Source organism: Danio aesculapii, chromosome 5 (genome assembly GCF_903798145.1).
Source record: "Danio aesculapii chromosome 5, fDanAes4.1, whole genome shotgun sequence".
Classification (NCBI taxonomy): domain Eukaryota; kingdom Metazoa; phylum Chordata; class Actinopteri; order Cypriniformes; family Danionidae; genus Danio; species Danio aesculapii.
The window spans coordinates 36,556,898-36,581,548 of NC_079439.1; the positions used below are offsets into that span (position 1 = coordinate 36,556,898).

Below are 24,651 nucleotides of genomic sequence, written 5' to 3' on the forward strand. Positions count from 1 at the left end.
GCAGGCTATTTTTAGAACATACTCCTGCGATAAACGACGGACCACTATACTTATTAAATAGTTAGGTTTAGAATGGGGGTTAGGTCTAGTGTTAATTGCATGCAATTACGCAAACTTAATAAAAAAAATTTCTTGGGCACAAATCTAAATATGATTTCTGAAGGATTATGTGATGCTGAAGACAGGAGTAATGATGCTGAAAGGATGCTTTGACATCACAGGAATCAATCATGAGTTTGTGGGCAATTTTTGAATACCTTCAGCAATGGCCCCCAGTACAAGTATGCCGGACTCTTTAATAAGCCACTCTGGGTGGAACAGCAGCTCTTTCAGCAGAGGAAGTATATGAAGCAGCAAATCATCTCTGAAAACATTGGCCAGGACATCCAGTGCAGCTGCTGAACATTTCCCTATACACATCAGAAAAAAATCAGGTAGACTCAAAGAAAATGTCTCCATGAATGCCCGTTTCAAACAATTCGAAGCGTTTCTAAACTGCTTTGTTTCTCACTCAAGTTCCAGTCTGAGATGGTTTCGTCATCATCCAAATCATCTTCATCATCGTCATCTTCCTCAATAGAGTCTCCACCCTCGTGTTGTTGGGCAACAGTGCGCGAGCGATGAAATCTTGGCCGAATGTCCTGCTCGTTGTCTGGAATTGCTTCATCTTCCTCAACATCCCCCTAAGGGCAAGAACTTTATTATTACTTTGACAAGAACACAACTGGATGCACAACGCAACATTAGCACCTTTTTATTTGTTATTTTTTTGCCAGCTTACTTTGAGTTTAAAACAATGCTTTCAATGTTTTCTCAATGTCAAGGTCAAAGTCTTGTCTTTGTCAAAGCTGTACATATATACATATCTATATATCTATATCTATATATATATATATATATATATATATAAATAAAGACAGAATTGCGTTATTCAGACCAAATGCCATACCATCAGCGTTTCTACCTTAAACCGATTTCTCCAAAAAGAGACTAAATGCTCTCAGATATCGAGTGAAATGATAAATGACAAGATGTGAACGCTTGTCAATCACTGAAGGAGAAAGTACAAGCTTATTCATTAGAGACCGGACTTGATTGGTCAGTTGCACTGCAATCAGTAAGTGTCCAGTTTTCTCCAGTTAAATTCGATGCAGCAGCTAAGACAAATGTTAACAAGTGTCAGCGTGTTTATTGTTTGACATTTCTTTTCTCTGCCTTTTCTCAATGTGCATTTCACTCGATATCAGGAAGCATAACACCATGTGGGGGAGGGGAAAATCAATGCTAGTGAAGAGCAACATTACTTTGATTTAAAATTGAAACCGAAAGTGGCATCGCTTCAAGCTTTTTTTATTTTGAGTGGTATTAAAATAGCCACAGGCACCGCCAGCAGCTCACCATGAGCATACATACACAAATCACAGGTCTTTTATTTGGTCAAGTTTGATCCACAAATGGGTGTTTTATCTTTTTACCAGAGAGAGAAAAACTGACCTTCAACAGGATTATGTCAATCTCAGAGTATTTCATTCCATTCACAAGAACTGGTGTCAATCTGGGAAAGGAAAGGAAGAAAGAAAGAAAGAAAGAAAGAAAGAAAGAAAGAAAGAAAGAAAGAAAGAAAGAAAGAAAGAAAGAAAGAAAGAAAGAAAGAAAGAAAGAAAGAAAGAAAGAAAGAAAGAAAGAAAGAAAGAAAGAAAGAATGAAAGAAAGAAAGGAGTTACTTGTTCTGCTAATTAACAAACATGCCACAACTTGTCTTGTTGCTGGATTGTATTATAATAGCATGCAACATAATTGATTTTTTTTTGTTTTCATTAAAAAGACTGTGCGTGTGTGTGAATGTGCTCGCTCATGCTCACTTGGGCAGATGTCCACAAAGAACCTCCTTACACACCGGCTGTTCAGCGAGTGTGAGCCAAAACTCGCAGGCCTCCAGAGCAACATTTTCATCCTGATCCTGCGTCCTCTGTAACATGTACTGACAGATAGAAAGAGGTTGTGAATCCAACAGAAAACTATTACTGAAACATAAGCCTAGAGCACATTTTGTTCAAATTGCTTACACACTATTTGCATAATAAATTTATTTATTTTAACAAAGACCTGTCCTACAGAATTTAAAGACAAAATAAATACAAAAAATACATTTAAATACAATTTAAATAAAAAATTCTAAATAAGTAATACTTATTCTGATACAACATGTTAAGAACAAAAGTCACAAAGCGCTTTGATAGCTTTCCAAACAATTCAGACCAACATTAGGTTTTTATTTTCGTTTTAAAAAAATCTTTCTCCTTTGCAGGTTGAAAACGTTTAGTTGACAGTACACTTCTATCAGTATTGGATTATGGAGATATACTTTATATGCACGCACCTCTGAAAGGTTTTTAAAAAATTGGATATTGTTTATCATACAATTCATTTTTTTTCATTCAATTCATTCATTCGTCTTACAATTTGTCACAGGTTTAAGTGCACGCACACATTACTGTAATTTATATAAAATGACAGAATGGACCTCATTACAGTCAAGGAGAAAACAACATATGTTAGTTTTTATTTTTAAAGCTTTACTTGGTAAATTACCCCAGTATATATCTAGGTTACTGATGTACTGCTCAAATACTTAATACCAGATTGGCAGATATACTCTTACTTAAGGTGCCATTTTTTTCAAACAGGGTTAAGTCGATCTGCATTCTCTAAGTATGCTCCATTAGTATGGAATGAGCTTCAAGATATACTGCATATGAAATCTGTACCATATATCGCTATATTTAAAAATATTTTAAAGTCTGTCAATTTAGAACAGTGCATGTTTTAACAGTTGATTATGGTTTAAATTATTTTTGTGCCTTATTGCAAAATGGATTAAATTAATCCACATCCTCAAAATTCTACACACAATACCCCATAATGACAGTGTGAAAAAAACATTTTTTTTTTTTAAATTTAGAAAATTTATTAAAAAAAAAAAAACCTGAAAAAAATCACTTGTACATAAGTATTCACATCTTTTGCTCAATACTTTGTTGACGCACCTTTGGCAGCAATTACAGCCTCAAGTCTTTTTAAATATGATGCCACAAGCTTGGCACACCTGTTTTGGGGAATTTTTGGCCATTCCTCTTTGCTGTACCTCTCAAGCTCTATCAGGTTGGATGGGAAGCAACGGTGTACAGCCATTTTCAGATCTCTCCAGAGATGTTCAATAGATTTAGGTCTGGGCTCTGGCTGGGCCACTCAAGGACATTCACCGAGTTGTTGTGAAGCCACTCCATTGATATTTTGGCGGTGTGCTTTGGATCATTGTCCTGCTGGAAGATGAACTGTCGTCCCAGTCTGAGGTCAAGAGCACTCTGAAGCAGGTTTTCATTCAGGATGTCTCTGTACATTGCTGTATTTATCTTTCCCTCTATCCTGACTAGTCTTCCAGTTCCTGCTGCTGAAAAACATCCCCACAGCATGATTCTGCCTGGTATGGTATTGAGCCTGGGGATGAGCGGTGCCTGGTTATCTCCAAACGTAATGCCTCGCATTCACTCCAAAGAGTTCAATTTTAATCTCATCAGACCAGATAATTTTGTTTCTTATGGTCTGAGAGTCCTTCAGATGCCTTTTAGCAAATTCCAGGCAGGGAGTGGCATTCGTCTGGCCACTCTACCAAACAGGCCTGATTGGTGGATTGCTGCACAGATGGTTGTCCTTCTGTAAGGTTCTCCTCTCTCCACAGAAGAACGCTGGAGCTCAGACAGAGTGACCATCGGGTTACTGATCTTCACCGATCACTCAGCTTAGATGGCCGGCCAGCTCTAGGAAGAGTCCTGGTGGTTCCAAACATCTTCCACTTACGGATGATGGAGCTGTGCTCATTGGAACTTTTAGAGCAGCAGAAATTTTTCTGTAACCTTCCCCAGCCTTGTGCCTCAAGGCAATCCTGTCTCTGAGGTCTACAGACAATTCCTTTGTCTTCATGCTTGGTTTGTGCTTTGACATGCACTGTCAACCCTGGAACTTTATATAGACAGGTGTAAGCCTTTTCAAATCATGTCTAATCAACTGAATTTACCACAGGTGAACTCCAATTAAGCTGCTGAAACATCTCAAGAATGATCAGTGGAAACAGAATCTACCTGAGCTCAATTTAGAGCTTCACGACAAAGGCTGTGAATACTTCTGTACATGTGATTTTTCAGCTTTTTTATTTTTCATCTTTTTCCACATTGTCATTATGGGGTATTGTGTGTAGAATTTTGAGGAAATTAATGAATTTAATCCATTTTAGAATAAGGGTTTAACATTAAAAAATGTGGAAAAAGTGAAGCACTATGAATTCTTTTCTGATGCATTGTTTGTGTTGTGTGATATGTATTTTTTTGTAACTCTGTCCTATGATGTCTGTCTTGACCAGGACTCCCTGGTAAAAGAGATATTGCATCTCAATGGGACATTCCTGGTTAAATCAGTACATAAATTAAATTTAATTTACAACCAAACTGTAAAATGAAGACTTAAAACACACACACACACACACACACACACACACACACACACACACACACACACACACACACACACACACACACACACACACGATCATAAAAAATGTTAACTTAGACATAAGTAAGTCTGAACAAGTTAGTTTTCAGCTGCTTTTTTAAAATGTGCACAGCGTCTGCAGATCTTAGTTTCTTCAGTAACTACCTACACAGATTCGGACTCTTTTTGATGAAGAATCTCTTTATCTACTCATTTAAACTCAATCACGACATTTTATAAATTAATTCCAACTTTACAGTGAGCCAAAGTAAAGAAATTCAAATTGGGGTTACATGAGATCTCTGACATAATTAAAAGCTTTGTGTATAACAGCAGCAACATTTTATAATTTACAGTGCTTGCTAAAACAAAAGGCTCACTGATTCCATTTTACCAAATTAGTCAGCAAAAATGTAGTTAAAGAAAGTCCACAAGAGGCCGCTGTTGATTTAGTTTACCTGTGAGATTTGTTGGCAAAATTTACCAGATAACTTTTATGACTGTTATAGATGATCAACTACAGCAGTATTTCATTCCTCCAGAGGTCAAGGTTCTCGCTTTCAGCGATCATGTCAGAGAGTTATATTAGGGTTTTTATGAGGGTTGCAGAGGTGGGATCTCACCTCGATGATGTTGTGCATATGTGGAAGGAGACGGTCTAGTCGAACTTCTAAAAGCATGACTAAAGCTCTGCACACATTCTTCCTCACTTCTGGCTCCTCATCACCCGCCAGTGCAAACAAGTTCTGTAGCACAAAGATTTTTTTATTCTTAGGACTCCACAACTTCCTCAAACAAAACTAGCATCAGAGAATATTGTGAGCATCTTATTTTGATCAGAATAGAAGTCATGTTTTTATCTGAAATGTGACATATTCTATTGTGGCTTATACAATGCACTTAACATCAAGCAAGCAAAGCATGTTTAAAGGTTGTCAGTTTTTGGTTGTGGTACCTCAATGAAGGGGTCTATATGCAGCATTAGGGCTTGCGTTCTGCTGATGATGAACTGGTTCACACAGGCAATGGCATGAGACCTACAACAGACAACAAACACAGAACGCACACACAGTATGCAGTCAGAACAACTGACCCTTTTATGTCCGCTATGTCCACTCGCTGTTCCATTGTCAATTTGTGCACTCTCTGTTGAAATAATGAATAATGTCTGGAAAATATGCATGTTGATTTCAAACAGAATGGTCAGCAAATACATGTCTGTATGCATTTGAATTAAATACTCAGTATGAGAAAGTGAAGCTAGGCAATTAAAAAGAGCAAAGCTGAGATAAGAGACAGCATCACCCGTCTAAAAACAAGGCAATTTCCAAGATAATCAAAGATGATTTTCATTTTTAGAGCTTTCTGGATTACAAACAGCCATTGAGATGACAAGATTTGTAGGGTTTGTATTGACAATGTGGCTGGGCAGATCACCTGTCAATCAACTTCTGGTGAAAGTTCAATTGCTTGGGAATAGGCATGGGCCGGTATACGATTCTGATGGTATGATAACCTTGGATAAAAATATCACAGTTTCACATTATTGTGATTACTGCTCTAAAATATATTCTTTTTAAATGTCTGGGTAAAAAACTAAAACTTGTTTCCCCTTTGAACACAAAATATACACAATATATTTTATTTTGGGAAACATTTAAAAATATTTTGGAGGAGTAAACATGTCAGGCTAAATAATTTAAATGAATCATTGACTTCTGCTGTCTTTATTAGTTTCAAAAACACAGAATTTAAAACAGCATCTTTGGCGAAAATTTTTAAAACCTTGACTTTTCCAAATAGCAGTATACCTTGAAAACGATTATTGTCCCATGCCTACTTGGGAAACTATATTACTCTAAATTAGGGATGTCAGAATATACCAATACTGAAGATAACCAAAATATCTATAAAAAAGCAGACGATATGAATTTAATGATAAACTTTTAATACTATACATTATCTACGGGGCACTCCAATACAGAAGGTGGCGCCACAATGACATTCCAATACAGTAGCTGCACAAAATTCTGTTTGCCATCTGTTACAAAATAATAAAAAGTTGCTGCTTGCCACAACAAGAGACAAAAATCACCTCCACAGGACACTGCTAGAATGTGAACAATCATGGGTCACCATACTGAAGTGTTGTTCCAAATTAAAGTGCTCAAAACCAACCACTTCATTACAAGATGAAGTATAGAACTTTCTGTTCCAGATATACTTTGTTTAATAAGTGAGTCGTGACACATATGTATAGAACTGTACGTTTTTTTTGGTTCACTACAACTTTTATCCCTTTCAAATATTTTTAAGGACGAGGCCTTTAGTATGGGACGCAGCAAATGGACAGCTATTACTGCTGCATAAAACCTTGTTGGAGACAACAGACAAAACAAAGACATAGTGTGGGAGTTTTTTGGATTGCATAACAAGATGTGCAATTAAACAATCTTAAAAAAATGGTTAAACCAAAAATAAAAATTCATTTTTTTTGTCATTCTAGTCCTCTGAGACCTGTCTTGCCTTTAAACTAAAATGAAGATATTTTAGAAGAAATCTAAGACCTTCCTAATCCTCAATAGTCAGCAACCGTCCAGAGATGTTCAAAGTGCAGAAAAAAGAAAAAGATAGCCTCAAGTGACTTTAGTCGGGTCAATTGTAATCAAACAAAGCCTACATCTTCTTTCTCTACAGGTCAGGGTATGCATTTACTACGAGTAGTATGATGTATTGTCATTACAGTCAGCTGTGCAACATGCAAGCTTCGTATTGCCTGTAGTAAACACTCACACCCTGATCTGATGAGGAAGATATAGGTGAACAAACAAAGCCATTTTTTCTTTTTTTCTTTTTAGTGGTAGTGGTCAAAAGTGTTCTAGAAGCTTTTTTTATGATTGAAGTTCAACCACTGAAGACACATGGAATGTTTTGATAATGTCTCAAAAAAGTCTCGGGCTGTTTTTGGAGGGTCAGGGAGCTCTTAGTTTTATGTCTGAAATACAAACAAAAATCTTTTCATTTCTATGATTTTACTTGTAAATGTGAATTAATTCAGCCACAGCATCTGTGTAGTAAAAATGGAAGCACATGACAGCGCCAGACTAAATAAATTTGCCCATGGTTTCAAATAGCCATGCTGTATCCAACTTCCCTTACCTGATCTTGGGGCTACTGTGCTTGAAGAACTGCAGGAATTTGGGGATCATCACGTTGAGAGGCCGTTCCAGCATGTCACTGTCTAGGATCTCGGCAGAGTCCTCACAGATCTTCTGCAGAGCACCAAAAGCCCCCTGGAAGACAAACACAGCAGGATTGAAACCGGCAAAATCATACACGTTTCTCCTTCTCACCGAACAACTTCAGAATTTTTATCTAGAAAACTTCCATCACAATCAATCAATCAAACGATGTCCTCTAACCAGCCATGAGTGTCAGAGAGTGACACAGAGGCCTTCAGCTAACAGACACTCCACTGCTATTTTTAGCATGATGTGTAGCCAACATTACTGAAATAAAACACAATATTTTTGCTGCTGCCTCAAGTTCACAGCTGGATCATGGACTGTATTCACTGAAAGGTACATTTAGATTTTAGGCAATGCAGTAGGGCTGAACAATATATCATTTGAGCATTGATATGGCAATGTGTACAGTTGAAGTCAGAATTATTAGCCCCCCTGTTTATTTTTTTCCCCAATTTCTGTTTAACGGAGAGAAGACTGAAGAATGTTGAAGTTATTGTATTACCATGGTTTGTTCTGTAGAACAAGTTCGTATCATAGACTATCGTAGACTATTGTTTCTGTAGACTAGCTTAAAGGGGCTAATAATTTTGACCTTAAAATGGATTTAAAAAAATTAAAACTACTTTTATTCTAGCCGAAATAAAAAAAATAAGACTTTCTCCAGAAGAAAAAAATATTATCAGACATATTGTGAAAATTTCCTTGCTCTGTTAAACATCATTTGGGAAATATTTTTAAAAATAAAAAAATTAAAAGGGGGGCTAATAAGTCGGACTGTATATCCTCAAGCCACACCGCAGAATTAGGTTGTTTATTAAAGATTAAAAGATAGAGATATTATTAAATATTACTTTTATATTTTTGTATAAAATTATTTATCCAATGATGACCATGTTATTTTACGTTTGATTGCTCAATTTCTATATATTTAAATACTGTTAGACTTCCCAGAAAACTATAAAGAAATGTCTAATAAACTTTTTTTTTTTGCTCTGTTGCATTTATATACGCTTGCAATTTATTATATTTTTCTCGTCCATGCCCACACGTTGAAATCTTGTTTTTTGGTGTTTGTTTTTGAGCAAACGAATAAATGCAACGCTTTTTGACTCATTATTTCGTTTTTTTTGTGTTTAAGTTAAAAACAGGATAACATACGATTTTTTTGTGCCTACAGAATAAACAGTAAAATGAAATATTGATTGTTTTTCCTGGTGTTTCATTTTCCAGAATAAATGGAATAATCAAATGAATAGATGATACACGGGCCCATGTATCCTGTATAATTGGTTTTCTCGTTTTTGCTTTCAAAACAGAAAAAAATGTACAAACGGTTCATTTGTGCCAAATCTAAACCTTCACACGAACATAAAAAATAGTCTTTTCAAATATTTATTTTCTTTTTATTTTCTATTATTGTTTACAGCAATTTTATCTGTTCTTGGCTGAGAAAGCTCTTCCTATTTTATGTTATAATGGCTATCAAAAATTACCCATAGGTTGGGCATGCTGCGTGTTGCTTTTTCTAGGTTTGTAAAGTTTTTATCACTACTGTCAGGAACGTTGCAAAACTGAGGAACAGCTGATGATGACACAGTTTGATGTTATAGGCAGGTACACAGACCTTAATTCCTAATACAAGATAAAAACGTTTTGTGCTACTGGTCTACTGACATATATTGTAGTATCTCTTTTGTCATATCTTCTATTAAATTTCATGTGAGCTCCGTGCAAAGACAATTCAGAATGACACAAAAATAATAACTACAACAAAGACATTCAGACACACAAACATTAATATCAGACTTTTAACAATAATATATAACAATTTAAAAACCTTTTCTGGTAAAACTTTAATAAATAATTGAAAAAGTGACTTCACTTCAGAAAAAAAAGTCTTCTACAAACATTAAAAGCAGGACATTTCAATAGATAAAGGGTATTGTAAAAGAGTTTTTATTATTTGAAAGCCATTAAACTTATTGTGTGAAGAGCACTAATGTTTGTTCATCTTTTAAACCTCTTTTAATAATTTATTAACTTAAACTTTAATTTAAACTCAACTTAAACTCTGAAAACAGGACTGACACGGTTTCAATTTACTACAATCTTTTATGTTAAGCGGCTTTGACACAATCTACATTGTAAAAACTCTATAGAAATAAAGAGCATTGAATTGAATTAAAATACTGTGATAATCCAGTATACTCTGATCAATGATTCAACAACATAAAACATATAACCATCACAGGCCAATAAACACTGCATTATTTAAAAAAAAGAATTGTCAATTTTGATTTCATGGTGAGTCTAACACACTATTTCAGCATCTTATTTAACTACACAAAGCATCACAGAAAAGACATTGTGGGAGAACAATGCCAAAGCCAGACGCTGCAGCAGAGACACCCACCCGACACATCAACTTCCTCCTGAGCTCATAGACAGTCCACCTGTAAGAAATCTAATCAGGTCACGAGCACAAGCGGCGCAGTGCCAACGAGCTGTCTGGCTCGGCTGTCGCCATGGTAACTGTCTCCACTGTCAGCTTGCACTTGGTTTGAGATGGCACATTTTGAGGAGAGAGCTCAGAGAAAAGAGCCTCCAGCCTCTCAAGGTCAAAACACCAAGCACTACCCCCAGCGTATAAACGCAGTCCATTTTCTATTTGGATTATTTATACGGGGTTTAAAAGACAGTCTGCGAAACATATATTTGTAGATTCTATATTTGCATCGTCTTGGAGAGTTTCATATACTGACACAAAAAAAAGCCCCATTATGCTTTCATAAAATTAGATATTATGTTTAATATAGCCGTTTATAAATATAATGAATATAATAAGCAAAAAACATTCTGAATAGACTTTGTGCCTTCAAAAAAGAAAGAGTTAATCATGAACTACTTACAAAAAGAGGTATAAAGGTACCAAAATATCTGTATGAACCATTTCAGACACTGCAAGAAGCAATGATTCTGAAATGTTTTTAATGAGAATATTAAAAAGTTTTATTTTTATATGTTTTATAAATGTAAACCTCTTGCAGGACACCTCCTAAAAGCTTAAAAACAGCATAAAAAGGGCACATATAATTCAAAATTAAATCTGAATTTATGAGAAACCGTCAAAAACAAACCTTTACACCTAAACAAAGGGCTTTGCTGTACAATAAACACATTAGTAATTATCATATTTACATGTATTTTTGTACCAGTGTGCTCATCTAACGGTCAGTGTAGGCTATAGCCTCTTTCAGCCAATAATCTATAATTCAAAGGTCAGGAACATCTTAACCATGCCAACTAGATGACATATGACATCCTTGTGTTAAACCCATTACTGAGAGCAAAACCACTCTATGGCCAAGCTAAATAAAGTCATCCCTGACATTCTGGAAATGTCTCTCAAATGCTTCAGACTTCGTGTAGCAACATGAGGCCCCAAATGCCAAACCTGAAGATCACAGCGGTGGATTCTTCTTTGTACACATACACGGTTTACAGGGACACTCCATAGGCTTAATGTATTTTATAAAATACAAATTGTTAATTATTAAGATACGGTCCTACCCCACCCTACCCCCTAAATCAAATCCTCACAGGAAACCTCTGGCAAATGTAGAATCTCAAAAAGACCCTATTAATAATGATATTTAAGCATTTCGAATTACAGCGACACAAGTTTGTCGATTTTTGTTTCTCAAGTAGCATGTATATTGTTCCAAGAGCATCGTTTCATTCAGGAGTTGTATGAACAGTTGAAATGTTGGAGGTCTTTGTTGGTTCCAGTTGAGCAAAATGCATTTTTTGCTAGATAAGAAATGATGTCTCTTTATAGAAGTAGGATCAAGTGTCTTGTTCAGTTCTGTACCAGAGAGGTATAGTGTTGGCGTGTTATCCAATGGAGTTTGCAAAGCTTTGGCTGTATCTGAAAGATTTTTTTAGCATAGGGGGTAATATTGCAACATTACAAATTGTGAAGTTGAATGACTATATGTATTTGAATAGTGATGGTTATTTCCTTTACTTGAAAGTTCAGATTTGATTATCATAATTTGTGCTGTTGACAGAGTTTGAGGTTTACTGTATCATTATTATTGACATCTTAAAACTTGCTTTGATTGTTCAGTATTTATGCTTTACTATTGCACACACTTTGTAACATTTTATTTATCAAGTTTAAGAGTCTCTTTAACACTTATGTTTGATCAGATTTTTTTGTTTAAATACTTTTGTTTTTGACTATTAAAACTATCTGCCTTAGTTATGTTCTTAGTTAAAAAAAAATCCTGATATTCCTAAATGTCGATATCGAATGATATGGAACACAATTTTTTTTGCAATATTGCCCAGCCATCCATACTGTAAATGTATATTCAAAAGTGTCATTCCAGTGAACACCATATTGAGCCTTAATATTTCTCCCATTTGTTTATATATGAGTGTTCCGTTTCTCTTCTGATGTCCTTTATTCAGTATGCTTCAACCGGTTGAGCTAGAGGATCACATTCATGTCTGCGGAGGACTGGTTTATGGTTCTCTTAGTCAGCATGGCGTTTGAAGAAAGAGTGGGTGTGTCAGCGTTTCTTCAGAGGCAACTTTGATGTAACTGCATTCAGGCACATGCACACTACTAATTATAGATGCATATTCAACATAGTTAGACCACATGTTGTGTGATGATTTGCCAATCATTACTGTCAGAGAGTGAGACATTCCACACACACCCCAAACTCATACAATATGAGTGTAATCTGAAACCTAAAAACGTGATAAATAGCAGATACAATAAGAAATGTTATTTATAATAAATGTAACAAATCGAAGTACAAAACTACAAAAAAAGTACACAAACTTTGGTGTTGGTATAGAGTGTCTCTATCTACTGTATATTGTATTGTTATACAGTGCACCCCATTTTATCCATTTCTCAGTGAATATGGTAATATATACTGGTGCATATGAACATAACCGATTTATTAAACAGATTTATTTAATTACAATTATATTTTAGTCACAGAACATCTAAAGAAATGGAAAGATGATACAATTAAATAAACTACAACATTTCAACAAAATTGTATATATTTTTTGTTTCTCTTGATTTTTGCTTTTTGAAAATGTTATTTAATATTTTGTCCCTAACATATAAATTTAGACTACTAATTTTTGAACCATTATTGTAAGGTATTTTGTTAGATTAGCTTCAGTACTGACTAAACTAATGTAAATGCACAAATATATTATTGTAAAGCATCCTGTAGAAAATATTAATTTAAATGAGAGATGTACTTATATATGCTGAGCACTGTATTTACACATATAATATACAGTAGTCAACGTTTAAAGTAGATCATCACCTAAAGGTGTCCTAAAACTATTGGACAGCACCCAAATTCGTGTCCTAGGACAATTTTGAAACACATTTAGTATTCACTTCGAATGTTAACTACTGTATACTGTAGATCACTTGCTGAAATAAAGTATTCATTTCTTAAAGGGAAACAAATCCTCAAAACTTTTAAATGGTTGCATAAACAGAATAAAATAAATTATTATTAGTATTATTGTTATTGTTATTGTTGCTGCTGTTGAAACAAGCAATTCAACTAAACAATTCAAACAAGCATCTGTTTGTTGGTGTTTTTCTAATTTGGCATTAGTTTCTAAAAAAAGCACTGTGCTGAAATTAATTGATTAAATTTCATTAATGGGATATTTCACCTCCCAAAACACTATTTACTCACACTCAAGTGGTTCTGAACTTCTGAATTTGTTTCTTCCGTTGAACACAAAACAAGATATTGTGAAGAACAAAAAAACAGCCACTGACATACGTAGTAGGAACTAAAATACCATGAAAATCAATGGCTGTTTTTTTATCCCTTTGTGTCCAACAGAAAAAAAGAAACTCAAACAATTAAGGAACAAGATGAGTAAATGCTGACAATTTTCTTTTATGGGTGAACTATCCCTTTAAGATCCTAGTGTGCGGTGCAACCCCCTTTTTTGTTTTGTTTCTAGTAAATGTTTAGGTACAGAGAAAGACGGGACACTCTGAAAGTGTGGATAGTCTTGAAGTGTGCAGAGTCTCCACTCTCCAGTGTGTCTATGATCAGTTGTGATCACATCTGATCTCCACAGTAGAAAATAACTGACCTCAATCTGTGCTAACAAGCCTGCTCAGCGAGAGTCTCGCAATCACACAGGGCAGAGCATTGTGCTGCCAGCTCAGTCTCTTTGTTTGTGTGTGGGAGTGCGGAACAAAATTTACTCAATTACTACACGCAGGTACATAAAAGTAGCATCTCTTGGTGACAAGTGTGTGTGTTTACTTGTGGTCACAGTGTCTGCTATACAACACAAACAAAAGCATTGCCAGGGAAGTCATACAACACACAATTTGGTCAAGCAAAGTTTACAATGTCCAAGCCAAAGCTCCAGTGTGCCAACTTAATCTATGCTATGTTAAAGCAGAGACAGGATTGTGTCAGCATGGGTTTATATACACACATGTACAATACTGACCCAATGTCAAAGACTTCATCTTCTTAGCCTTGAGTCCAGACACTCAGGGCTTGTTTCACATGCATGCGTCAGCAAAACAAAGTCATTCAAACTGATGCTAATGTTACTGCATAAATAATCACAGCGGAGGCTGAAACTAGACATCATTTATGCACAAGTAAATAATAACAATAGCAAAGTTTTATTTTTACTGCAAATTTCTAAATTTAACTGGTGCTTAAAGTGATGCTTTTTTATTGTCCTCTGGTCACTTTTTTATAACTTTTTGGGATTGGAGGAGTAATATATATATATATATATATATATATATATATATAATATATTATATAGATATATATATATGTATATATGTATATATATATGATGGCGATGTACATTCCTTTTACACAATGAAGCCAAAACAGAGCGAAACTCCCTATGGAGGTTTGCTGCAGTGTGTGCGCTTTAGAAACCCTGATTATAATACTGAGATGAAGCTTTCAGCTACATCAGAGTTTTAGACAAAGTCAGCCACATCCATCATCTTACAAGAAGAGAGAGAGAGAGAGAGAGAGAGAGAGAGAGAGAGAGAGAGAGAGGAGAGAGAGAGAGAGAGAGAGAGAGAGAGAGAGAGAGAGAGAGAGAGAGAGAGAGAGAGAGAGAGAGAGAGAGAGAGAGAGAGAGAGAGAGAGAGAGAGAGAGAGAGAGAGAGAGAAAGAAAGAAAGAAAGAAAGAAAGAAAGAAAGAAAGAAAGAAAGAAAGAAAGAAAAGACAGAAAGACAGACAGACAGACAGACAGACAGACAGACAGACAGACAGACAGACAGACAGACAGACAGACAGACAGACAGACAGACAGACAGACAGACAGACAGACAGACAGACAGACAGACAGACAGACAGACAGACAGACAGATAGATAGATAGATAGATAGATAGATAGATAGATAGATAGATAGATAGATAGATAGATAGATAATAATGCCAGGTTGATGAGAAAAGGGACTGCAGACAGCTTGAGGACAAAAAAAAAGTGTGTATCTTACTTCACAAGTGTTATAGTCCTCCGAGTCCAGCAGTAAACAAAGTTTAGGCAGAAGCTCCGGCCAGTTCTGTAACTCCCCTTTAGAGGCTATAGTTGTGATGAGAATACCTGAAGAACACAAACATATGCACAATAATGCACCATTTACAAGCCTACACTGCAGTTTACATAACCAACTGCCAACAACCAGAAAAATAGACAAATAAATAAATAAATAAGTCACGCTCTTAAATTACATTTGATAACATATCTGAACTCGCATTATTTATACTATAAAATAAACTCATTATAATCATCGTTGTGCAGGAAAACACTCTTACAGGTTAAAAACAATTCAAGCTAAATATAAAAAACCCAGCAGGAATGATAGATTTTTAAGCAGTGCTTCACAAGATGCTGGGTAACCATAGAAACACAGCAGCACTGCATATCTCATCACAGTCTAATCCCAATCATCATAAATAGCTCATTCTATGACTAAGGCTGGTAAATAAAAACCAAATACAAAAATAAATAAAACAAACAAAACAAATATTAGGCTTGATCTGAGGAATTAATTAAGCTAATAAATGAAGAAAAGAAGGCTTCATGTTTATTTTCAGATAATTGGTTCAATTATGTGGCTAAATTGACACACATGCATGTGCATCTCAACAATGACATTTCACTAATAATATTAAAATCATCATCTGTCAGGCAATTTTTTATGTTTACAGGATTTCTTTAAGTAGTATGCTAAAAAACAAATAAACAAACAGAAATTAAAACTACATAAAAATAATTCATGTAATATTGTTAGCATTTTTGAAAAAGTAGATACACACACACATACACACATCTATACATGCATAAACACTAAACACTTCTTATTAGTCAAAACGTAGACTTGACTAAATGTCAACTCAAAAGACAAAAAGTGAATAAGTAGATTGAACTATTCTCTTTGAATATTATTTTCTGCAGCTCTAAAATAGGAAAATAACTTCCACATAAATTTTCCAAAAACGAAGTAGTCTAGTAATAGCTAATTGACCATAGAAATAGACCATAAACACTTATTTAAAAAATCTTGAAACGGTCTAAAAAATTATATATATATATATATATATATATATATATATATATATATATATATATATATATATATATATATATATATATATATATATATATATATATATATATATATATATATATATATATAATTATTATTATTTATTTATTATTATTTGCTTTAATTCATACTTTATACTATGTTTGCAAATCTTTTCAGATATCTGCACCCCTAAAATAAGACAAATATTTTGAAAAAAATTGAAAGACAAAAGTATCACACTAATAGGCTACTACATCAATACGCATTTTGTAAAATACAAATAAAACACAAAATATCAAACATTCACTAATAGTTCATTACAAGCATAGTTCATTAAGGCTGATTTACACTTCTGCAGAGCGGTCGCGGTGACCCACAGCGCATGCCTTGTGCGTAGCAGTGTATTTATACTTCTGCATGCTGTTTGTGTTGCTTTGCAATAACACTTCCTGAACGCTAGCTGGCAGTAGGTTATGTTACATGTTTCTTTGTATCAAGTTTCTTCATGAGTGTTTTGCTTCTCTTAACGCTACCCTAATGTACAACAACTCATTCAGAGGCGAGAACCAGCGGATTTGCAACAACTTTAATCATAAAGTAAACACAAAACAAATGTTTCCATCTGGGGCTCCTTCACAGGACTTGACTCTTGTAAACACTCGCTCCAACAGGCTCGCGGCTCTCAGCACAAGTCCGTGTGCGGACTGCAAGACAGATGCGTAACATGAAGGGGCCTTCGGGGCATAACTTGTAGTAAGTTAGAGGCATAATCTGAATTTATGGAGCCATGTCAAAACTATGTTGTCTGCAAGATGGTGCTGTACATCAGTTATTAACGTCTACACCCACCCCACACCTAAACCCAACCATCAGTTAATAACGTGGATTCCTACCACAACCCTAAACCCAACCATCAGCGTTTTTAACGTCAACACCTTCCCTAAACCTAAACTCTACCAACACAGTTATTAATGTCTACAACTACCCTAACCCTTAACCTAATCATCACAGCTTTTAACTGTTGCGCGACGAGTTGCGGAGGCTTTCATACTTGACACGCGCGCCATTGTACTGTTAGTTGCTAAATAAATGAATATAATAATATATCAAATAAATTGGTTGTGCATAAATTTGGAGAAAACATTTGATGAAAATGTTCTCTGGTAAGCATTTCCACCATTTTGCCAACAAAATCTCGTAGTGACATCTTGACGGTTCAATGGGATCTCAATAACTGCAAGTTATGCTTCTAACTTACCACAAGTTACACCCCTTCATCTTACACCCCCGTCTTGCAGTCCGCAGACAGATACACTTGTTCAGCACTGCCCTCACTCTTCACAGCTACCAAGCCAACCAATCACAGAGCTTGCGCTATGCGTCGTTGCAATGTGTAGTTAAATTTTTTAAGAGGTGCGCGTCAACGTCGGTGTCAGCCATGGCGAGGGATATGCGACCGTGCGAAGGCTAACCTTTAGTTGTATTTCACTATGCTGCTTTTCCACTGTTTATTTGTTTTATATTTTTACACATTTAAACATGCACTTGACCACAGCATGCATGTCATACATTTTTAGCAGCATCTCAAACATAAAGACACGTCCTAAGCTCACGTCTCTTAACTGTGCATTTTTTCTATTCCCCTGCCTGTCTCTTTTTTTGGAGAGCAAAAACCCATTCTGTCACACAGAGTCAATAAATGATCTTGCATCAAAAACAAAACAAAGCCATCTACAGAGCCCCAAGGCATAATATTGTTTATGGTGTGATGGCAAAAGCTGTGGCTCAGAGCCACACAGTGATGGTCTGTAAGTCTGTACTCACCCACTGTGGCTCTAATGAGCGGCGAGGAATCTCCAATGCTCTGCAGACACTCGTTTTTGATGAAGTCGGACACACCGTTTGGGAAGTTCTGGTAATGGGCCTTAACGTTGTTCTTCAAAATGAGACCACTGAGAGAACGAGTGGGTTCATCTAGGAGACAGAAAGGGCATTACTGAAAGCATTACTTTCAGAAACATTGTAGAAAAAAGAAAAGAAAACAGAAATATGGTGGAAAATGCAGCCCTCAGCACAGACCAAAATCAGCATTAGAGGACTGAAAGAAACAAACAACTGTAGGAACACAGTAGAACTTTATGTAAGCAGATATATATTACTTCACATTTATACCAAAACATTGTCCAGACCATTCAACATGATAAAATATAAAACAATTAATGTCATACAATATGAATTAATTTTTTTTGCCAATCACAAAAATGATTCTAAAAATGTTAACAAATGTAAATGTCTAAAATAAATAAAACTACAGCCCAGACCAGAATGTTTTGAATAAAATACTTTATATCTGATACAACCAACCAAATAACAAAAATTAATTCATCTGAAACCATTTAGTGGATTTATTATTTATACTTATTATTTATTATTTATTAACATTTGTATTATATTATATTATATTATATAATATTATATAATATTATATTATATTATATTATATTATATTATATTATATTATATTATATTATATTATATTATATTATATTATATTATATTATATTATATTATTCATTCATTTATTTTCTTTTCGGCTTAGTCCCTTTTTTAATCAGGAGTCACCACAGTGGAATGAACCGCCAACTTATCCAGCATATGTTTTACACAGCGGATGAGCTTTCAACCGCAACCCAACACTGGGAAACATCCTCACACTCTCGCATTCACACTCATACACTACGACCAATTTAGCTTACCCAATTCACCTACAGCGCATGTCTTTGAATTTAAGGGGAAAACCAGAGCACCCGGAGGAAACCCACGTGAACAGGGGTGAGAACATGCAAACTCCACACAGAAAAGCCAACTGACCCAACCAAGGCTCAAACCAACGACCTTCTTATATTATATATCTATATAGCGCCCATTATATTATATTATATTATATTATATTATATTATATTATATTATATTATATTATATTATATTGCTTAAACAAACAACCACAAAATAAAGATTTTAAATTGTCAATTGCATCTACAGCAGCATTGACAAAGTCCTTATTGTTAAAATCTAAACTCGTCTAGTGGACACTTAATAAAAAATCTTCTGTTTTGAATCAAACCTTAGGCTAATTTATAAAAGAAAAAGGGAGAAGCGAATGAGCTAGTGTCATTTTCTAAACATGTTCTGTGACCTGGGGCTTGTCAGGGGATACAGACTCAAAAGGTCAGCGCAGTTAAGCTCCTAGTGCACTGGACAGATTACAGTACCTCTGACCTGAACTAACACCAGCTAGAGAAAGCACCACAGAGACAACTGAGCTTCAGACAGCCAGCTCGACTGCTTCCCATTATAGCAGGTCCAGTCATTGGAACATAAAATTATCTTATAAACAAACTGTCATGTCAACCTCATAAACTGTAACAAACAACCACAGCACAGAGCAACAACAAAAAAATTCATTGCACGTAATTGTCTGTCACTGTCAGTGTCTGTAAAAATAAGAAAAAGGTCACTGACACATACAGGCATAATAATGCTGAACTATAATTACCATTACAATTACTTAACCGCTTTGTAATTAACATGACCCACATTTTACAGATGCTTGTCTCTTAGCCCAGGCATCCTTAATTACATAATCTCGATACACACGAAACACATGTGCATTATTTATAAGCTACAATCATATCATAATTATGACATATACGCTGAAAATAAGAGAAGCGCACATTAATAAAGTGTTTACTGTGCAATGAAGCCTACGAATGCATTTAAAATTGACCAAATATCAACATGTGAGCATGTGTAACCCCTGCCAGTCCAACACCACCCAACCCGCTCCGAGCTGGGATGGAACCTTCTGCAAGGAAGTCAGTTGCTCTAACAAGGAGGCTAAAGACCTAGGCCTCTAGCATTTGTCATTAGAGCATCTTTAGAGGTCAGAGAAGTAAGGATTACCTGCATACCACTTCACTAGCTGGCCTGGCCTCCACTACACATAGTCATTATATATATATATATATATATATATATATATATATATATATATATATATATATATATATATATATATATATATATATATATATATATATATATATGATAAAATTATATAATAAATTATATGACAGTTAAAAAAAGCTTTTGCCCAATTTTCTCTGCATTTTGCCAACAAAAATAGTTTTAAACAAATCAGTAGCAGAATAAATGCATGCCTCATGGCAGCACTTTAATGTTTCATAACTGAACTGAACTTGGTTTGGTTAAGGAATCAGCCTTTATGAATGAATCATTTGAATGAATGATTCAATAAAAGACTTATTAAGGCTTGTCACCACCTACTGCCAGTTTTTGTGTTATTTTTATTAATTTGTGGTGGAGCTAAGGTACAAAGACCCACTTGGCAATATATTGTTTAATTTTAAAATAAAGAAAAAAATCATATTATCGTCAATATTGCAAACCCCTGAAACATCTGTTATCGTTTTACTTACCCCTCACTTGTTGGGTGAACTACCCCTTTAATTCATTCATTTTACTTCAGCATAGTCTCGTATTTATCAGAGGTCACCACAGCGGAATGAAATGCAAACTATTCCAGAATATGTTTTACCCAGCCATTCCAGCTGCAACCCAATCCTGGGAAACCCATACACTCTCATACATTATGGCCAATTTAGAAATGCCAACAGACTCAAACCAGTGACCTTCTTGCTGAGAGGCGACAGTGTTAACCACTGAGCTACTGTGCCACCCTACCCCATTAATGGTAAGATGAAAAGCTTACCTTCTGTTTTTAGTTTTGTGAGCACAAATATCAAGTAGTTGTTGAAGTCCGGGTATTGATTGAGCTGCTCGAGTTTCTGTGGTGCACATTAAGAAAAGGCAAAGAGACCATAGAGACAGTAGATAATGCAAACAGCAGCGGAAATGTGCTTCAGAGCACATGCTTTATGGACAGACTGTTTGCTGTTTACACCAGATGGATGATTACATCAATGAACCCATAAATATATATGCACCGGTCAGAACTCATACGCAAATGATGTGTGAAGATAATTGAACATTCAGTAAAGTAAATATGAATATGGCTTTATGGGATTGGAAATAATATACGCTTGAGACAAAAGGAAAGTCAGTCCAGTGTTAACTAAAAACTACACAAACATCAATAAAGGGAGCTTAAATTGATTAGATAATAAATCAGTAAATCTGCTGTTAACTAAAACTGCACTTTGTTACTGTTCATTAAAGGTCAGTTTAACTGAAAACTAACTCTGTCGTTATTTGCTCTCCTTCTTGTCTTTCCAAAACCAAAAGAAATGAGTTCATCTTCGGAATACAAATTAAGAGATTTTTAAATAAGTCTGAAAGATTTCTGTATCTCTATTGAAAGACACCTGAAGAGAGACACAAACAAATCATTACACATTTAATTTAGTCTTTCATTAACAAAGTTCACAGCATTTTAATTTATTCACAGATACTCGTGTATGTTTGTTTGAGAACCAATGAGTTTTGTTCTAGCATGTCACGCAGCATATTTGAGCTTCCACCAGAACCAGGTTTGTTTCTTGTTTGTTGAGGTTTGTTCTCGCATAGCAAGCAGGTGTGGTTGTTCCTCTATTTGTTGAACAATGTTTATAATACGTTTATAAAATCCTTTTCCCAGTACTTGGTTGCGGCTGGAAGGGTATCCACTGTGTAAAATATATGCTGGATAAGTTCATTCCGCTGTGGCAACCCCTGATTAATAAAGGGACTAAACCGAAAAGAAAATGAAAGAATGAATGATTAAAATCAGAAATTAAATCATTCTATGAAATTACCATGTCTCTATAGAAGATTCAATTAATTTTTATTCAGCTTAGTCCCTTTATTCACTAGGGCTCGCCACAGCTACATGAACCACCAACTTATCCAGCATATGTTTTACACTGCGGATGCACTTTCAGCTGCAACCCAGTACTGAGAAACTCCCATGCACACACATAAACTACAGCCAATTTAGTTTATTCAATTCACCTATACCACATGTCTTTGAACTGTGGGGGAAACCGGAGCACCCGGAGGAAACTCACACAAACACAGGGAGAACATGCAAACTCCATACAGAAATGACAACCCAGCCGGGACTCGAACCAGTGACTTTCTTGCTATGGGGCGACAGTGCTAACCACTGAGCCACCGTGTCGCTCTATAGAAGATTTTTCTCACCTAATCTTTTAAAGTGTCAGAGTTTTGGACAAAGAGATAGAAATATTTTAGATTTTATTAAAAAATTATCTTTAAAAAGATTAACAGAAATTTAAATTTTGATATAAACTAACCTTTCATCGAGCAGTCTCATTAAATCGTCTAATGATAAAGGAGATGGAGAGCGTTGTTTTTTTTTTTTTTTTTTTGGCATATTTTGACCATCGATTTTAATCATAATAAAAAAAGCATACCCAGATTTAGGGAATGGCAAATATTTAATTACACCATATTTATATACCTGCAGGTGTCTGTTATAAAATTGAGAAAATGTATTATGACAAGGAAAAGCATAAAACCATAGTACCATTAACACATTATTTTCGTGTGCTCTTTTCTGTCACAGGCAGCTGCATGTTGGACCAAAACGATGCATAATTTGCTAGACTAAAGCATCACCCAGTGACACACACACCGTCTCACTAACTCTCCCTATGAGGAATAAAGGCTAAAACATCGCTTGTCAGATGTCTTTGTCTAAGCTGCATCCGATTATGAGACTGAAATATCGTGATAACAGATAACAACACTCGAGCCACTGCAGCTGGGGGTCCGTCTGCGTCTAACAACAGGCAGCGGACTACCTGGACAACAAGTGATTCAAACGAGACTACGGTGGCTGAACATCATGTCTAGACGGGGTTTTTCGCACAAATAGCGCTATTTAGATCATATGATTGTTTATAAATAATCTCCAAGCAGTCTCTTTCTCTTTCTTTCTCTCTCTCTCTCTGTGTGTGTGTAGCCTGCAGACACAAAACAGCTGGACTCGCTATCTTATCTAAAGTTTGACTTATATTTCACCTAAAATGAAAACTATGTTATAATTTACTCACTCATGTCGTTCAAAACGCTGGAAGGCTGAAAGAAGATATTTTTCTAAATGTTGGCGACTAAATATTTACCACAGACTTTCATCATTGCATAACGTTAGTAGCTTTTGACGTTTATCAAAATATTATCGCAGCATTCTTCGCAGAAAACGTCAAACATGTTTGGGAAAAGCTGAGGTGAGTAAATGATGACAGATGGCCATTTATAGGTGAACTATCCCTTTAAGTTAAACATTCGCTGAATGACAGTCAACGACACGCGTACTGACACCATACAGGCACCATCCTAATCTCCAGATAACATATAAACAAAAGCATAACGCAGCCCGTAATGACCGCGTGCGTTTCAAATCTCAAGTGCACACTAAGGTACGAGCTAATCACAGGCCAGCTCCTCCTGAAACTCCGCCATCCCACTTGTCCGCCGCCCTTCGGTGCTCGGCTTAACAGTGCGGTAAAGGATACTTGTTGGACGGATCGTTGCGTTGATGTGTCCGGGGACTGTGACTCCTTGAGCAGCTGTAGGATCTGCTGAAGCCCCTGCTCGTCGGGTTTCCACTGGCACTCCATCTTGTGTTGCTGAGGTCTCTCTCTGTAGGCGCACAGATCTACACCCTTTCACGTCAAATAACGGCCTCCACCTTGACCTTCAGCTTCGGGGCCGGCTATTATGGAGCTGGGGGTGAGGAAGACGCCTCTGCGAGGGAATGTGGTGGCTGGACCCGGGAGAAATTGCGCGTGTTCCGCGGGCGGTGGTGGTTGTTGGTGGCGCTAGGCTAGCTTACATACATTCAGGGACTCGGTCTGGTCCGGATCACTGCACATCGCAGCGATAAGCCTCTGTGCAGAAGCGCCCAGGTCCTAGTGCCTGATAGCTCCCTGGACTGGAGGAGTTATTGGGGAAACCCTAGATGTGACCCTCGAAGGATGGAACTCAAGCCCGGCTAGCTCAGTCGGTAGAGCATGAGACTCTTAATCTCAGGGTCGTGGGTTCGAGCCCCACGTTGGGCGAATACTTTATTTACATCGTTGGGCAAATTCATTGTATATCAAAATAATTACAAATCTTACAAAAAATGACATAACTATAGACTATATATCCAATTCTTTTAGGAA

At 35.9% G+C, this 24,651-nt stretch overlaps 1 protein-coding gene and 1 non-coding gene across 3 annotated transcripts in view; one reads left to right on the top strand and one right to left on the bottom strand.

Annotated features, from left to right (window-relative positions):
* Nucleotides 1-24,360, bottom strand: part of tnpo1 (transportin 1) — a 41,831-nt gene extending 17,471 nt beyond the window's left edge. For both annotated transcript variants that reach the window (XM_056458079.1, XM_056458080.1), the window contains exons 1-11: nucleotides 24,001-24,360; nucleotides 21,234-21,309; nucleotides 18,266-18,415; nucleotides 15,347-15,453; nucleotides 7,705-7,838; nucleotides 5,501-5,582; nucleotides 5,169-5,291; nucleotides 1,863-1,981; nucleotides 1,495-1,555; nucleotides 512-683; nucleotides 258-410 (exon numbers count right to left, since the gene is read on the bottom strand). In XM_056458079.1, the coding sequence (XP_056314054.1) occupies nucleotides 258-410; nucleotides 512-683; nucleotides 1,495-1,555; nucleotides 1,863-1,981; nucleotides 5,169-5,291; nucleotides 5,501-5,582; nucleotides 7,705-7,838; nucleotides 15,347-15,453; nucleotides 18,266-18,415; nucleotides 21,234-21,309; nucleotides 24,001-24,105 (1,282 nt within the window). In that variant the 5' untranslated portion in view covers nucleotides 24,106-24,360. The remainder of the gene's footprint in view (nucleotides 1-257; nucleotides 411-511; nucleotides 684-1,494; nucleotides 1,556-1,862; nucleotides 1,982-5,168; nucleotides 5,292-5,500; nucleotides 5,583-7,704; nucleotides 7,839-15,346; nucleotides 15,454-18,265; nucleotides 18,416-21,233; nucleotides 21,310-24,000) is intronic.
* Nucleotides 24,361-24,473: 113 nt separating this feature from the next.
* On the top strand, nucleotides 24,474-24,546 carry trnak-cuu (transfer RNA lysine (anticodon CUU)). The gene has a single exon. It is a non-coding gene; the product is annotated as a tRNA-Lys (tRNA).
* Nucleotides 24,547-24,651: the final 105 nt, after the last annotated feature.